Source organism: Dinoponera quadriceps, unplaced genomic scaffold (assembly GCF_001313825.1).
Source record: "Dinoponera quadriceps isolate SergipeBrazil2010 unplaced genomic scaffold, ASM131382v1 scaffold946, whole genome shotgun sequence".
NCBI lineage: Eukaryota > Metazoa > Arthropoda > Insecta > Hymenoptera > Formicidae > Dinoponera > Dinoponera quadriceps.
The window spans coordinates 1,238,276-1,255,450 of record NW_014555069.1 but is presented as its reverse complement, the minus strand read 5'-3'; the positions used below and the strand labels follow the sequence as shown (position 1 = coordinate 1,255,450).

The window sequence follows — 17,175 nt, the reverse complement described above, 5'->3', positions numbered from 1 at the left end:
CAAAAACACGAATTTATATATCATTTAACATCTCTCCAAAATTGCCCAAAAGCACATGCCGTGAAAGAATTCATTACTGGAAGATGATTACGGTAAAAATATTAATTGCTGAAGGTGCTAATTGCCAGGAAGGAACGCGTTTCGAAATTCATACATCTTTCGATCCACGTCGGACGAGATTAAAGAGAAAAGAAAAAAGGGAAACCCGTGGCTACTTGTGAATTTATCGAAGTATATTAATTACTAAAAGATGTATACAGTAAAAGTATTAAATGCTTAAGGTACTAATTGCCGTGAGGAACGCGTTTCGAAATTTAAATCGCTCTGTCCGCGTCGGACGAGATTAAGGAAGAAGAGGGTAACCCACGGCTGCTTGTGAAATTATCAATGTATTAATTACTAAAGAATGTATACGGTAAAAATATTAATTGCCGAAGGTACTAATTGCCAAGATGGAACGCGTTTCGAAATTCAAATTATTAAATTCGCATCGGACGAGATTAAAAAGAAGAGAAAAAGGGGGGAAGGAAAAAGTCGCGGCTGCTTGTAAAATTGTCGACGATGGAGAAAGTAACATAACATAGCGAGGGGCAAGATCACGGAGCGTTTTATCGGCGTAATTGTCGGACTCTCGGCTTATAAACAAATTCGACGACGTATTACAGCCCCGTTTACGGTGGATTTCTAATAAAACGATAATTACAGGTCGCCATTAGACCGCGGGGACTGCCGACGGAGCGGGCGCTGCCGCGCTACGTCCGTTAGTTTTTACCCGCCGGAATACGCCTTGCACGCTTACGGCAATCATCAGTCGTCTGCTCGCTTAATCATAACGCAATAATGGGGCGCTTTATCGCGGTGCGTTAACGAGATCGTTTTTCGAAACTAACCGCGAATAATTCGCAATTTAATGCGCTTCGTATCCTGCGAGAGCGCGTGCATCGCAAGTGGGATTCTCTTGCTATTTAGCAATACTTGCATGCACGTGTGTGCGCGCGCGCGCGTGGTGATGATGTCACGCAATCGCAGCTTCCGCATCCGCTCGTTGATAATTGTTCGTCTAATATAATCGCACACGCCTTAGACTGCGGCAACGACCTACGTGTTCTCTCTCGCGATCTTAAATCTTGAGAAGGCTCGAGCATTTGACGAAGTATAAGATTAATCTATAATGCACAGATAGTACAAAAGTTAATCGAACTAATAGTGCGCAACAGAAATTTCAAGAAAGATTTCAGTTTTCCCTACAATTTACTTTCGGACGAGATTTCCCGACAATTTCTCGTTCCTCCTCAAACCGTCGTTGTAATTTGCGACTCGACCTGCCGCGTGAAATTTCTAATAGTCGACGAAATCCAACGTTTCGTCGCGAACTTGTTCGGCCGGACTCGCTTCCTGTCGAAAATAAAACAGAGGAACGAGCAATTTTCGCTGGCCGCATCGAAGAATTCCGCGGTTCGTTGCGTCCGCTCGCGGTTTCGTTCGTTTGATTCTATTAGGTTTCATTTTCCGCGCGCAGTCCCACCTGCCATTATCCGATCTGTCGACGATAACAGCCGCACGATTGCCCATGCGGTCCTCAAATTGCGTCCGCGATGCCACGGCATCGGCGCGTTAATTATCTCGCGCAGAGAATCGTCGGCAGACGCATTAAAACGATATGTCGCTTTTCGTATGTTGCAGGCCTCCATGGATCTGCCGCCGGACAAAGCGAAGCTGTTGAAGCAGTACGACAACGAGAAGAAATGGGACATCATCTGCGACCAAGTGAGTACCGTCATGCGTTCGGAATAATAATCTCAAACTAGGCGGAGAAAACTTCGCGAAAACTTACCTATAAAATGGTATCCCTTACGATTTTACTTGTGTGAAAAAGAGAAAAAATCGCGAACTTTGTTATACACACGTTTACAGGCGTTACAACATTACACGTGTAATAATCTAGCCGCAAAAATTTCGACGTCGATCTGATAAATTTCTCTTTCGCAAATAAAATGACGAAAGAGAAATAATTCACACACACATACACGCTGCTAACACGTGAAATCAGCCGAATCCGACGATCTTCGGCCGTTCCGCTCACTTTAAGCGATTCATTCGCGATGCAATCCCGATCATTTCGCAACGTTGTCCCGATGACGACGAATCCCGCTAAATCGCCGATCGTCCGTTACACGGGAGTAAAGTAGTAATTAAGTAGCCCGCGGGTAGCCATTTTTTGAAGTGAGACGTCTCGTCGAAACAGGGCCGCATGTAGCAACCCCCATCCTTGCCGGCGTAACGTGAAGCATCATCGTAATTTCATTCAGGCTGCCCGCGAGCGGACGGCCGGGCGGGTCGCAAACAATGTCCGTCGCGGAATTATCGGTCTGTCATAATTTAATGGTAGGCTACCGAGTGCAACGACGGCTACGGCGATCTCGCGAGAGCAACCTTCGCGCCGTCTCCACCGCGGCGAATTGCGCGAGTGACGTAATATCCCACTCGGAAGAAACCGTCGACGTCGACGTCGTAAGAAATTGCACGGGCTTATTTATTAATCGGCGCTTTCGCGGACCGCCTTGTTCGTCTCGTTCTCCTCGTTCCTCCCCTCCCCTCGCGCCCTCGTTATTTTTTGTCTTACCTTTACAGAGTAACACACAACCTCTGTTACGTTGGCATCTCCAACACCAAATCGATCTAGCATTCGCACTATTCGATCAAACGAACAAGCCAAAAAAGTATATACATCACAATTTAGTTAATTTTGTTAGTGACTTTGGGTAAAATTGAGTTAACAAGAACTTGACGAGCGGACTTGAGTAGTACGAATCTTAATAGTCCGATACTTGCAAAATTGCGTCTCCTACATACAGGATGTGAGTTTGCAATTTAAATGTCTGTTTTTTCTCGACCGCTTAATACACGAGCCTTAAATCTCGCCGGTTCTCCGGAATAATTACGGTCGTGATTATAAGCGAAACTAATGAGATCGAGGCATGCCGGCGCATTCTCTCCGGTAAGCGGAAACAATGTTCAATTAAAAATTCGCAGGTGTTCGGTGATACAGCGCGACGCGCTGAGTCCCGTGCGATGAAACATCGTTGTTTGCGTAACGTGTAAAATATCTCTTTCAATTTATTATCATATTTTAATTATTCTTTATAATCGCGCCAGTCTCGCTTTTTCGACGTCGCAATTTCCGTTAGCCGCGTTTAAACACCGTTTACCGCGCGAAGCACTGGCATTTTACAGTCATCTTTCGCTCGTTCCACGTCATAAATCTTCATGCACCGTGTCGCTTAATGCGTATCATTTTACACTGCATTTCTTGCGCGACAACAGTCTGGGTCTTATTTTGCACACCGTTGTACCTGAGATAGTCGCTCTGACAGAATTAATCCTACGCACACCGCAAATCCAAATAACTAGTACACACTTGTGTGTGTAAAACTACAGATTTATGCGTGCGATTTGATTTCCCGTGTGAAAATTACACACTTTTCCGCATGAGAAATAAATCCGCACGTTCAAACGTATAATTTAACACATTTCATCGTGAATAATACGGTAATTAGTAATAATGAGCTAAACGATAAGTTTATTACAAGGTACTCATTCTTCCTTTATTTTTGCTCGACGGAACACGAGAGAAAATCGCGAGTCGCGATTCCCCCGGAGGAGGACGAGGCGAGTCGCAGGTCATCGGCGGTCACCGTCTCGATATTTGAACCGGCCTGTAGGGCACATGTGTAACACGAGACGGATGTAATGCAAGCCGCGCTATTATACGATACAAGACAAAGGTCCCGCAAAAAATGCGCAGCATCCCTCTTCGCTACGGCGAGGCGCATGTATCCGCAGCGTGTTCGTTTCCCTTCTCCGAACGGACCGGAGCCGGCAAAGGCCGCGCCGCGGCTCTTCACGTGAAAGAGAGAGAGAGAGAGAGAGAGAACCTTCGAAAAGTCTCAGCCGACTGCAACGAGTCATATCTGCTAATTAGTGTGGGATAAAGCTGTGCGAGCTTTCCTCGCGCGACGCGTACTCACCGCGGTTGGGAACCGCGCGAAGAAGCGGGTGTCATTCTCGGGACGCTCGCGTGATTTTCTCTCGGCTTTCGATTACTCGCGCTGCCGCTCGTTAATTGAGGCGAAAACGTGAGACAAAGCGGCGTTCGCTCGTTCACGGGAGCGCGCCGGGGACAATGAGGGAGGAAGCCGTAGTAGAAAGAAGCGTCTCGAGAGGATATATCGATCACTCGACGCGCCTGCCTAGATAGCTCTTCTCCTACCTAAACGCAAAGTGAATAATCAAGACATACAGTTATGCATACTTCGACTTGCGCCCCTCCCCCCTCCCCCTCCGAACCCTCTAACTTTTGTCTGTGTGAACCATGTTTTTGTCAATTGCCTTGCATTTTCAAGACGTTCCACTGGAATTCCATTAAAATGGAACTTGTACAATTTGATCGCGCGGGATTTTTATCGCTCGCAAATTTCGCCGTTGCGAGAGAGCCCGGTCGATGTAGATTCGATCGAATGGACTTGCGTAAACCCAATGAATTTATCGCCGTGATGTCTTTATATTTACAGGAACGGGTACAGGCGAAGGATCCACCGGCCCACTACTTAGCGAAACTGCGCACCTACCTGGATCCCAAAGCATCACGAAGCCATCGAGTACGTTGCTTGATTTTTTTCCCAATATCGTTCTCTTTTTCGACCTTCTCTCGAGTGTCGCAACACGTCGCGCGTATTCGAAAGTGTAGTCGCAGTTCATTTTCCAAGAGAAAATCCATTCCCTTCAGTACGCCGAAGACATCAGTAACGTCATTCGTACATTCAACGTTGCATGTGTCTGTCTAATTTTCACGTTGCATATGAAGTGTCAAAATGATACGAGATCATCGATCCGCCAAACTTTTAACGTTAAATACACAGCGGAAATAACATCGATTCGCGGAATCGCTGTAATTCGACCGTGCGCGCATTCGCGTGTCTTCTTTTCCCGCTTTTTTCTTCTCGTCTCGTAATTTTAATTGCAATATCGTGTTACGATAGTAACCCGCAGGGAGTTCCATCAGACGGATACTAATGATTACACAGTCGTATCGTTTCCTTACATTCTTCCAGAAAAGGAAAATGGTTGGCGAGTCCACGTCTACTCAAGTATTACGAGACTTGGAAATATCTTTACGCACGAATCACATCGAGTAAGGGAATTCAATAATTTGTTATCGTTATTTTATCTCGAACACACGCGACCACCGTTTCGGTCATGCCGTTTCAAACACTTTACCCGAAATTCTTTCCTCGTCGATGAGAAACATTTCTCACGATCGATGTAATAATATAAATTCTACGGGATTCGTTTATTCACGATATCGAATCCTTTCGAAAGCCTGTATTCTGAGCTGAACAGTGTTGTAGATGGGTGAGAGAGTTCTTGGACGAAGAAAATCAAGGCCTGGATGCTTTGATAGACTATCTCAGCTTCAGGCTATTGATGATGCGGCATGAGCAACGGCTCTTGGAATCTCATACGAGTTCCGAGGAAAAATTACAAACCGGTAAGAAGCCGATTAGAGAGGACCAAAAAGTAAAGACGGATTCTCTCTCTTCTTTTCTCTCTCTCTCTCTCTCTCTCTCTCTCTCTCTCTCTCTCTCTCTCTCTCTCTGTCGGATCATTAGATAATTATAATAAATTAGATATGCGCTAACCTGTTAGAGACGACAACGTGTACGATACTTTCAGCCGCGAGTAATTGTAGAGTGAGAACGGATAATTACAGACGGGAAATCAAACTTCGCCATCCATAATCGCTTAATTCTTTCAATCACGCCGCGATTTCAAAATAATATCGCATCCGTCTTCTTATTCGAAGTATCTAAAGATTATTCGTTTTGCTTCTCGAGTAACAGACGTGTGATTAATTAATTGCGAGTTATCTCGACACACGTACGTGAGACATTAGAACATGTCGCAGTTGGTAAGATAACATGACTAGACGCGGTATATTCGCATTATCATACCGAAGTGACTTTTCGATGAAGCTTTTAGATAAGTGGGTAATTAATCGCGATATATTTACACAGGCAGCACCGGTGGTGATACCTCGCCGTTGAACAACGGATGCCTGAGGCCGCCTCTTCACGAGCTCAAAGACAGCCCCGGTGTCAAGAGGAGATCCAGACACGTGGCGCGCCTAAACATGGGCGAAGCTAAGGACGACATTCATGTTTGCATACTCTGCATGCGTGCCATCATGAATAACAAGGTGAGACTCGAATACGACGTGACCGGCCGTTTTTCCACGCTCGCTTCTGCATCCGAGAAGCGTGAGAAGGCAGTGGAGTCCAAAACTACGGCGAAAAATTGCTGCGACAAAAGCGCCGTGATGTGTTGTATGAACGATTCTTCAATTTAAGATTTATATTTGACACATGTATGTGAAAATAAAATTTGCTTTTATATAAGTTTTATCTTCGTACAAGATTAGATATTTTTGCTTATATATGAGAATATGAGTCTTGAATTGATACTTATTTTTTTCCTCCGTGTACATACGTTGAGGCTCATTGTTGCGTGGTTTTTTTCGCAGTATGGATTCAACATGGTTATCCAACACAGGGAAGCCATCAACTGCATCGCATTGAGCTTAATCCATAAAAGTCTGAGGTGAGTCACGTATTGTCTATTGTCTATTATTGTCCGCGTGTGTCTCGCACTGAGCCGATAGCGCTCGGGCGAAATAGCATTTCCGACTCGCGGACTCTTGACCATTTACTTTATATTCAAATCGACGCAAGCTGTCGCTTGATTGTGGCCCGACGAGTTATCGCTCGCGAGAAGTTTTACGCGTCACGTTATTTCGAGTGACCGCCTACCGCGCGCGACGATCCCACTAACGGATGTGTCGACAGTATCGTTGATATCTCGCCAGTTTTGTGGTTCTTAACAGGGCTCAGACATAATGAAAGGAATGAGGGACAAGGATTAAATATAACAGAATTATAACAGAATGAGATATTAGAAATAAAAAGAAGTCCGGGTTCCTTCAAATTAGTGTTTACCTTCAATTTCCATTTTTAGTATCTTCTAAACTGAAAATGAGATTTTAATGAAAAGCTAATGCGATGTTAGACTAATATGCAGACACATTAAACACAAATTTCAGAATCATTGACTATTTTGTTTTGAAAATACAGCGGTGTAAAGTTCATAACTTGTAGTAATACTCGAAATATTCGAATTCTTTACATTTAATTCCTCGTGCTTTATTCTTTTTATTGTGCGTGAGTCCTTCTGATGTAGCGTATCGCTAATGGAGATGCCGTTTCTTTCTCCCTTTTCAGAACGAAAGCTCTCGTGCTAGAGTTGCTTGCTGCGATCTGCCTGGTGAAGGGTGGCCATGAGATTATTTTGTCAGCGTTCGATAACTTCAAGGAAGTCTGTTGCGAGAGGAGAAGATTCACGACTCTCATGGCGTATTTCACTCAGTACGACAGCTTCCACATAGAATTCATGGTCGCTTGTATGCAATTCGTCAATATTGTCGTACACTCGGTCGAGGATATGAACTTCAGGGTGCATCTGCAGTACGAATTCACGAAGCTCGGGCTGGACGAGTATCTCGAGAAGCTCAGGCATACGGAGAGCGAAGATTTACAGGTCGGTCGAATGATTGAACCCAAGGTTGTGCCGTAGCTTTTAAGTTTACGCTTACATGGATAATTTACATATTGCCAATTCATAGATCACTTATTGTTTATCTCATATAGAGGGAAAAATGACATATATAGATATACATTATACATATGACATGACTTTATATACATATACTTAACATTGTCTACGCGTAGACGTAGGCTTTTATATTTGACGTTCAAACGCCTACCTCTGATTGAATCTGGTCTTTCCGTTGAATATCCCAAAATTAAGATCTCTTTCTCTCTTGGTTCATTCTTAATGAAGTATTTTATCTGGTTTTATACTAAAATTTTCCTCGAAAAGTACGTGATACGTGTACAACGTGTCGCGAGAAACAATTTGATTGTCCATGCGATAAGTTATCGTTACTTTTTTCATTACCCGTTTAATTCAGAAAAGCGTAGCCAAGATACGAGAGATAAAATAGAAAGGTCGTGTAATGTAAATTTTATCGCACGGCATTGTTCAACACTACCTTCATTGAAATCGTTGGAAGCATGGTGCCTGTAATATTCGGCGTGGAGTCTCACAAGTTGTTTTCTCTGCAGGTTCAGATCTCGGCTTACCTAGATAACGTGTTTGATGTGGCTGCCTTGATGGAGGACAGTGAAACTAAGACTGCGGCGTTAGAAAAAGTAGCGGAATTAGAGGACGAGCTTGGCCATGTAAGCAACGTAATATACGTCATCCCTCTTTTCGTGTTAACGCGTGAGAAGTGTTCGAAGTGTAAAAGTAGACCGAGATCCACTTTGCATGCATGAGAGATGCGTCGTCGCCGAACGATGGACTCGATCTACTTTTACCCGAAACTCTTATATATTAATTGATTAGACACATGCAATTAATTGCGTTATTGCGACACAGGCGCACGACCGAATGGCGGAGCTGGAAAGAGAGTCGCTGGCGAAACTGGCGGAATTGGAGACCGAATTGGGCGCTCTGAAAGTGGAATACGCCGACGCCTTGGAAGCGCGCAGGCTAGTGGAGGAGGAACTCACGGCTCTTAAGAGGCAGAGGCAGGACTCCGCCCGGAGGCAGAGCGTCTTGGAGAACAAGATCATCGAATTGGAGACTCTCACGGGCACGCTCACGAAAGGCTCGTCAGGTAAACTGTGGCGGCTGGTAGCCGGCAGATTTCTTCGGTTTCTGTTTCAAACCAAAATTGCTTTGCAAACATGTGTTCGGTTAAAACCTGCCACGTTGACTTTTTCTTCCGTAAGAAAGATAAAAAGAAATACCAAAAACGAGGGTGCAAATAATTCCTCCCGGAACCAAGAAATTTATCATAATCACGATGCTCCGTCGGTGTCGTCGAAGTAGTTCGCCTCCGCAATCGGCCGCGCACCGAGACCTCACGGATGCTCGATGATGTTTCAGTCGCTAGTCTACGAAACGGAACAGCGACGAGTCCTTTGAGCAACTCCGACAACGTGACGTCCTCACCGTTCACGTCCACGCCGTCGCCGACGGATCCGACACCACCGCCAGCTCCGGCACCGCCACCCCCGCCCCCACCGCCGTGTCCGCCGCCGCCTCCTATGGCGCCTCTCTCACCCGGAGATCACAAGTTACCGCCGCCTGTGCCGATACCGCCACCACCCGCTGGCATGATGCAAGCGCCCGACGGAGCGATGACTATTAAACGAAAAGTACGTATTTCTTTAATCCCGGCTATTTCATTACCGAGTGAAACAGAAGAAGATGCGATGAAGTGTGTGAAAGTTTAGATCGAGTGAAACAATCGAGACCTTCCGACTGAATAGAGAATAACGATAATCTCTCGATAGTGAAATTGAGATCGCACCGGTTAACGCTTACGGGATCACCGATTTCTAACTTGCACGAATTTTTCCATCCCCTAAGGTCCAAACAAAGTACAAACTTCCTACGCTTAATTGGATCGCTCTGAAACCTAATCAAGTGCGGGGTACCATCTTCAATGAACTGGACGACGATCGTCTGCACAACTACATCGACTTCTCCGATTTCGAGGAGCGATTCAAGATCGGAATGAGCGGCCACGTGGCGAACGGCACCAACGAGATCGACGGGCTGCAAAGCTTTCCCAGTAAACGATTTAAAAAGCCGGAGAACGTATCGCTCTTGGAGCACACGAGACTGCGAAATATTGGTAAGCGGGCTTAATCTTTGCGAAATGGCTAGTGTGAAACGCAGGGATGGTAATCGCGATCTTCGCATTCTTTTCCCAGCTATATCGCGCCGAAAGATGGAAATGCCGGTCGAGAAAGTGATAATGGCGGTGAATGCCCTGGACTTGAAGGTCCTCTCGCTCGAAAATGTGGAATTGTTACAGCGCATGGTACCTACGGACCAAGAGGTACGTCTTTACTCGAATCCGAGTGTATTGTTGTTCCCTTTTTCCTTTAATCACCTTCCGCAAACGCTGATATTGAGCTGACGATGTCTGTTCTTCTTCTCCTCCAGATAAAGGCTTACCGTGAATACATTATAGAGAAGAAGAACGTCAACTTGTTGACGGAGGAAGATAAGTTTTTGATGCAACTCGGCAAGGTGGAGAGGATACCTACCAAACTGTCAATTATGAACTACATCGGGAACTTTTTCGACAATTTACACCTCATTACGCCACAAATACATGCTGTGATATCTGCGTCCAGTTCGGTTAAGAGTTCAAAGAAGTTGAGAGCAGTATTAGAGATCATTCTTGCCTTCGGGAACTATCTAAACAGTAGCAAACGGGGCCCCGCCTACGGCTTCAAGTTACAAAGCTTAGATACATTATTGGATACGAAATCGACAGATAAAAGGATGTGCCTTTTGCATTATATCGTCGCCACCGTACGAGTCAAGTTTCCGGAGCTTATTAACTTCGAATCGGAGCTGATGTACATTGACAAGGCAGCAACAGGTATATTTTTATTACTTTATTGAGCATTTATACAAATTTTATATATATGTATATTTATTTATATAATTGTGTTATATAATAAATAATATTAAATGTATATTATATTTAATTATTTAATATATATAATATATATGTATAATAATTAATTATTTAACCCTTTGCACTCGAGGGCTCCGGAGCGGAGCCATTTCAAATTTGTCTTCAAACTCAAATGCAAATAACAAAAGCGGAATATCCTATACACAATAGTTTTTACGATTTGTCTTTGTCCTTATGTTATGAACTGAAAGTTATTTGCATTGTCTCCATAGCGGAGCCCTCGAATTTGAAGACAAATTCTAAATGGCTCCGCTCCGGAGCCCTCGAGTGCAAAGGGTTAATATATATAATATATATGTATAATAATATATTTTATATTATATACATAATAAATTATACAAATAATGTGTCATTGTGTCAATTGCAGTGTCGCTGGAGAACATAACGACCGACGTTCACGAGCTGGAGAAAGGCATGGACCTCGTGCGAAAGGAATTCGAGCTGCGCGGCAAAGAGAAGCACAATACGGTGTTGCGCGACTTCCTCAACAACTCTGAGGAAAAATTGCGTCGCTTGAAGCTCGACGCGCGCACTGCCGGCGAGGCATTCCGAGAATGCGTCGAGTTCTTCGGGGAAAGCCCGAGGCAGGCTGACGCTAACACCTTCTTCTCCCTCCTCGTCAGATTCGCAAGAGCGTTCAAGGTGCGTTGTCGCATTCTCTCCGTGAGTTCTCATCTTCACGTATGCGATAAAATGCCGTTCCTAAAACTCAGTAGGATGTAAACAAAATTTGAATTTTATACTACACGGAAATGCGGAAGTGCCATTTTAGGAAGCCGGAGTACGTCGAGGTTAAAGATGGGTAGCATGAGTGTGATTTCCTTCTCTGTCTAGTGATTCCTGATTGGTCGATGATTTTTCATGATCTTTTCTACAGACATCCGAATGTACTAATTTATTTGTGAAAGATCACATGTTACACAAGATTATATGCTTATTTCATTGTAAAGGGAGAAGACGCAATTTAGTTCAATCAAAGAGAACAGACCTTAATACGTGACGCACTTTGCAGGCTGCGGATCAAGAGAATGAACAGCGTCGCAGATTGGAGGCTGCCGCCGCAGAGGCTTTAAATGCGTCGGAAGAAGTGATAAAACGTAACAAATTAAATCAGAAGAAGCAACAGGTACGTGGCATTGCCGTTCGCGCTGTGCCCGCGCGAACTCGTATCGGGAATTGACGAGTGAAATTGGAGCTCTCTCTCTCGTGGTTTTTTCTTCCTCACATTGTTCTCGTATCTAGCATGCTATGCTTAAGATACCGAACCTAATGACGTTTCCGACGTCTTCCTCCGCGCGACTCCTCGACGCGTTTGTTATAATTCCAACTGCAGATATACGTGTGTTACTTGCGCATTTACTCTCTTACTTTTCGGCGTAAAGGATATTTTGTAGAAATTTCGCGCGCGCATTGACTGAATTGTGTTCTCTGAATTTGTTTCATTGACCTTATGCGATTTTTGTGGCAAACCGTAATATTATTTCGCGCACGTTAAACTCATTGAGACCTCGGCGGGAGAAAAGTTCGAGATTTGACGATGTTGTCCTCTACCACTCTACATCTTGACCTCTTTACTAAAACTACTTTGTAGCTGTAACAGCTAGACTCACATCGCATTCTGTTCTAAATTCATACATACACATTGCATCATCATCATCATCTACTCATACCTCTTTGAGCTTCTCTTTTACAACATCAATGCTGCGGGGGGAGGGTTTGATCTGAAATCGATATCTTTTACACAATCGCGTGAATAACTTGATTGTTAAGACTTATAAGGAAACAGAGGCATATAACAGTATCTTTGCAAATTAATCTTTCCATCTGAGACGAAAGTTTGTGATGTGTCCAACTCAATGAATTTACCTAAATGTATTGTTCATTTCACGGTACGAATTTGTTCGGTATTTCGTTACGTCAGAGAGAAATTTTGCTTTCCAAGCTATGCTTACTCTTTTCTTGATTGATTTCATGTGTTTGTTGCATGGATATGTTGTTGGTTTTCTTTTTTGTTTGTTCGTTTAAGTGGAAACTACGTATCATTTTAATAACATGACTATATATACTCTAATATACACATTCAGAAACTATTCCCTTGCAAATAATAACGAATTAAGAGGTGAAGAATCACTTGCAAATTTCACTTCCAAATTTTAATTGTGTCACTAATCACGGTATAGGGTGCAGTTTTTCATCGTTGAAAATTCTCACGTATCGATCGCAATTCATAAACTGTCTCAAGACAGATAATATTTGCATACGTCTTATGTGTGCAGCATATTGTAACATTGAAATAATATGGGAAGCGATATTTATGTACGAAACGTTTATATATATATATGTTTAAATATAGGAAGCATTTTTCTCTTGTTCTGCATGTTGTGAAATGGCATGACATGTTAAAGAAATGATCAAACGATTCTGGTTACGAGTGTCTTTCTAGCGATTCCATTTCTTGAGAACACCATACATCTCATGAACATCTGTTTTCTTATTTGTTACATATTTATTTGGATTTAAAGTCACCGAAATTTTGCTGTAACACGAACAAGAGTCTGTTACACCGCCATCTTAATGAACTGGAGCTCAGAACGTAACAATGTAGAAACAATTGACAACATGTAAGTCTGTCCTTACTCACTTCCTCCTATTGACATATTATGATTTCTAATATTCACACATATACCGCACTAGACACAACGTGTAGATCGAGTTTTGATTTCCCTCTCTCTCTTATTATTTTACGTAGACTCTAAAACAATCTCTTATTTTCGCATATTTTGCAGGTAGACTTTAGCTAAAAACAGGCAGTTGATTTTATTAAGATTTCGTTAAATTTTTACATCGTTTAATTTATATTAAACTTATACGTAAACTGTACATGTGTATGTTTAAACGTCGAAATTCTTTCAAAAATATATCAGCTATTACATAATTCACGTGTAAAAATCTCCAAAGTCAGTTGCTAATGATACTTCTAAATATGGCATATGTACACATCGTATTTAATGTCACTGATGAAAAGAAGGTTGTACTGGCATATACATATATTATTATTGGCATCTTTTGACATTACTAATGCTTCGAAATATGCATTAGCATGTTCTAATTCGCATTGATGTTGCTTGAGAGAATTCTTCTGTCATCACTCTCCTTTGCTCTATACCGCCATGAAACGTCATATATTATGGAACTGTAATCCACATAAACATAATGATTCAAGATTGGCTCGATTGGCAGATTTCCCGTATAACGCTAAGAGACTAAATTCAAACGCGCGATTCTAGTCTAGCATAGTGCGTTATTTCTACGTTGAAGTTCAAGTATTATTCTGTAACACGTTACCCTCTCTCCGTTTTTTTCATACCGCCAGGACGCCGTTATAAATGAACTGAAGAACAAGACGCGATTGGTGCAAGAGAAAAAGCTGTTGCAGCAGGACGAGGTGTATAATGGCGCCCTGGAGGATATTCTTCTCGGTCTCAGGTCCGAGCCGTACCGCCGGGCGGACGCCGTGAGACGTAGCCAACGACGGCGCATCGATAATCACAGACTCTCGCGCACTGCCGAGGAGCTTGAGCTATAATTCCCGCGCGTCTAGTGCGACGAAGTGCTTCAATTCTAGGAGAAAAAAAATGCCTTGCCACGATGAACGACGCAACGATCGATCGACAATGTTTCACTGTAACTCTCAGTTTCATTGTAACGCGAGCGGAATCGGCGAGAGAGAGAGAGAGAGAGAGAGAGAGAGAGAGAGAGAGAGAGAACACTGATAATCAATTTGATAATATCGGAAATATATTGTAAGAGATATACAGAGCACAATGTTAGACACGCTATTTGTACACTCTCCGACTTTTGGAAGCTTTTTTACGCAACGATACATAACGCGCTTCGTCACGGGGACGCGTGCAAAGATTCGCGAGGAGCCGAACGACAATATAAATTCAGTGTACGTCCAATTCGACCGTTGGACTTTTCGCGCACAAGTCATTTAGTGGTGCTTGAAGGTTCGATCGTCTGTATGCACTAGAGATTTACGCGAGTTCTAGGAAGCTGTAAATTTCGCGCTGTTAACGTGTACGACGTACGGAGCGGAGCACGCACATAATTATATTGCTCTGTATGTGTAACGTAACGTAATGATATATGATCTTTCTTCGCGTAGTGTTTAACGAGAATCTCATAGGTAAAGGAAAAAAAATCGTATAATTCCTCCTTCGATCTAGCGTAATAGCCGTATTATCGATTAATGCATTTTTCTGCATTTCTCTAGGGCAATTCTTGCGACGCCCGTCCGACACTTTGTTAACTCGAAATTCACGTATCGATCTAAGCGACTTACTACTTTTCTACTTCTCACTCTCCGTTCGACAAAGATGTGTAAACGTGAAATTATTTAAACTTAGTTGTTGTTGATTGTTATACGTATATTAAAGATATTTATAATTTTCATATCAAATGTGAATACGTTAATTTTTTCATTGAATTGTTTATATATATATATATATATACATATATATATACATCCTAGGTAATTGCTATACAAAGTGAACGAAACGTATAACCGTTTAGTAAGTTTGTGTGTGTGTATATGTGTGTGTGCGTGTGTGTGTATGTGGAATCGGTCTAGAGGCACAGTCGCAGGTTTTAACGAAATTCACGACACGGCGATATCTCCGTGACACATTCCAACGACGTGTAACGCAAGTCTGGGAACTCGTTGCACGGGAGTTACATTGCAGGTTATATCCAGCTTGAAAAAGGAAACGAAAAACAGGAACACCAGCGTTGCACAAGATTCGGAAATCAATGTCCACACTTTCGTATCGCGAATATACACGGTTGCAACAAATATATTTTCTTGCAACGGAGATAATTAAGGTCGTACGTATATTACAAAAATGATATAATTGATTACGTATATATACTATACAATAAATATTCCACATGTGTGTGTGTGTGTGTGAGACTTTTCGCGCGATCAACGTTACGGTTGAGCGCCGGTACGCGAAGTGAGATCTCTAGAGTTGCCTCGAGAATCCTCCGGGCCTTTTTTCGGAAATGGCATTTTTCTACGAAATACTTGCTACATTCCTCGAACTCACCTCACGCTCCGTCGAGAATACTTATAACGCACTAACGCAAATAACACACAATAGCATTTTTATACTGTACTTTAATAATCGACGTGTATTAAGCTATGAAACTTACAGGGAAGGATACGCGAGAGCACGTATCCACGAATCAAAAGTTCGAACGCCGATCATTGTACGATCATTCTGAAAAAAAAAAAGATGAAAGAAAATTCTTATACGCAAACTCACAGCAAAAAAGACTGCAGTTCCACGAGCCTTTCCCCGATTGACGACATATCTCAAGCTTTTCGAAGAATCAAATTATATTTTTACTTTTGTACGCGCGTTTTTGATATTAAATATTACTATATAAAGGGAAGAGAGAAAAAAAGAAATGTAAATATCGCTGTAATATATATAACACACTTAGATAATTATAAAATGTAATTACTATCGATTATAGGTGAATTGCCAATGTGATGTTTAGGTAAAATATTTCTTCTGTTGTAAGTATTACTTAGCAATATCTCGTCCATTAGCGATTCGTGACGGAGGGGGGAGAGCTACTGTCTCGCAAAACTTTAGGATTGGAGCATCAACGGTGTCTTATGTATTTTTTTTTTGCAAAAAATGTAAATAATGTGCATTTCGTTATATAAGTTATGAGAGTTAGCGGTATGCTTTACTTTGTATAAAACCAGATATATAAATGAATAAATATAATAGTACATCTCTCACTACACATACGTGTTGTCCTTCGTTTATTGCACAAGAAATTAACATACAAAGTAACACAATTGTGTAATGTTTAACAATTGGTGATACAATCCACATGTGTATGCGTGTGTGTATGTATGTGTACGTGTGTGTGAGAGAGAATTACTCGCGACGTCGAAGGTACGTCAGTGATGACACAGCAATCACGAATCATTTATATTTTCTCATGTTGTTTATTTATTGTTCATACGAATAAACTACATCGTGATAATAATTCGTATAAAATACTTTTATGTACAAATGTACAATATACAAAAAGGCACAGTATATCTACATTCTTTGTGTCATATACAATAAAATGTAAGAGATATCACAAAGTAAGGTTCGGAAATGCATAAAGCATAGTAGACTTGGTGCAGACAAGAAACCGTTACAAACGATCATCTTGTGTTGCAGTAATACCACCACGTCAAGAGAATCGAAATACGTTACTACGCGCTTCTGAACCTAACAAACTGCGACGTTTCGTTATCCTTTCGTGTATCTCCTATAATACGGTGCACATGTAGACCATTACAGCTAAAAAGTTTTGTATCACATTGCTGCAAAACACAAAGGTACGTACGTGTGATTTAAAAGATAATCATTCTGTTATATATCTCATATATATATATATATATATATATATATATATATATATAT

The 17,175-nt window shown here is 42.2% G+C and overlaps 2 protein-coding genes across 4 annotated transcripts in view; one reads left to right on the top strand and one right to left on the bottom strand.

Moving 5' to 3' along the window:
• The window catches only part of LOC106742958 (formin-like protein CG32138), a 56,888-nt gene extending 40,390 nt beyond the window's left edge, over positions 1–16,498 (top strand). The window contains exons 2-18 of one of the 3 annotated variants that reach the window (XM_014616347.1): positions 1,684–1,767; positions 4,572–4,658; positions 5,085–5,191; positions 5,409–5,548; positions 6,075–6,256; positions 6,581–6,657; positions 7,335–7,650; positions 8,238–8,354; positions 8,554–8,794; positions 9,067–9,338; positions 9,553–9,820; positions 9,900–10,027; positions 10,135–10,579; positions 11,046–11,320; positions 11,691–11,804; positions 13,201–13,299; positions 14,052–14,139. In XM_014616347.1, the coding sequence (XP_014471833.1) occupies positions 1,684–1,767; positions 4,572–4,658; positions 5,085–5,191; positions 5,409–5,548; positions 6,075–6,256; positions 6,581–6,657; positions 7,335–7,650; positions 8,238–8,354; positions 8,554–8,794; positions 9,067–9,338; positions 9,553–9,820; positions 9,900–10,027; positions 10,135–10,579; positions 11,046–11,320; positions 11,691–11,804; positions 13,201–13,275 (2,928 nt within the window). In that variant the 3' untranslated portion in view covers positions 13,276–13,299; positions 14,052–14,139. Of the gene's footprint in view, positions 1–1,683; positions 1,768–4,571; positions 4,659–5,084; positions 5,192–5,408; positions 5,549–6,074; positions 6,257–6,580; positions 6,658–7,334; positions 7,651–8,237; positions 8,355–8,553; positions 8,795–9,066; positions 9,339–9,552; positions 9,821–9,899; positions 10,028–10,134; positions 10,580–11,045; positions 11,321–11,690; positions 11,805–13,200; positions 13,300–14,051 lie in introns of all 3 variants that reach the window. The other 2 variants (XM_014616345.1, XM_014616346.1) reach the window with 2 other exon arrangements.
• Positions 16,499–16,832: 334 nt separating this feature from the next.
• Positions 16,833–17,175, bottom strand: part of LOC106742960 (guanine nucleotide-binding protein subunit alpha homolog) — an 8,309-nt gene continuing 7,966 nt past the window's right edge. The window contains exon 6 of the transcript XR_001374306.1: positions 16,833–17,075. The gene's annotated coding sequence lies outside the window, so the exon portion shown is untranslated. The remainder of the gene's footprint in view (positions 17,076–17,175) is intronic.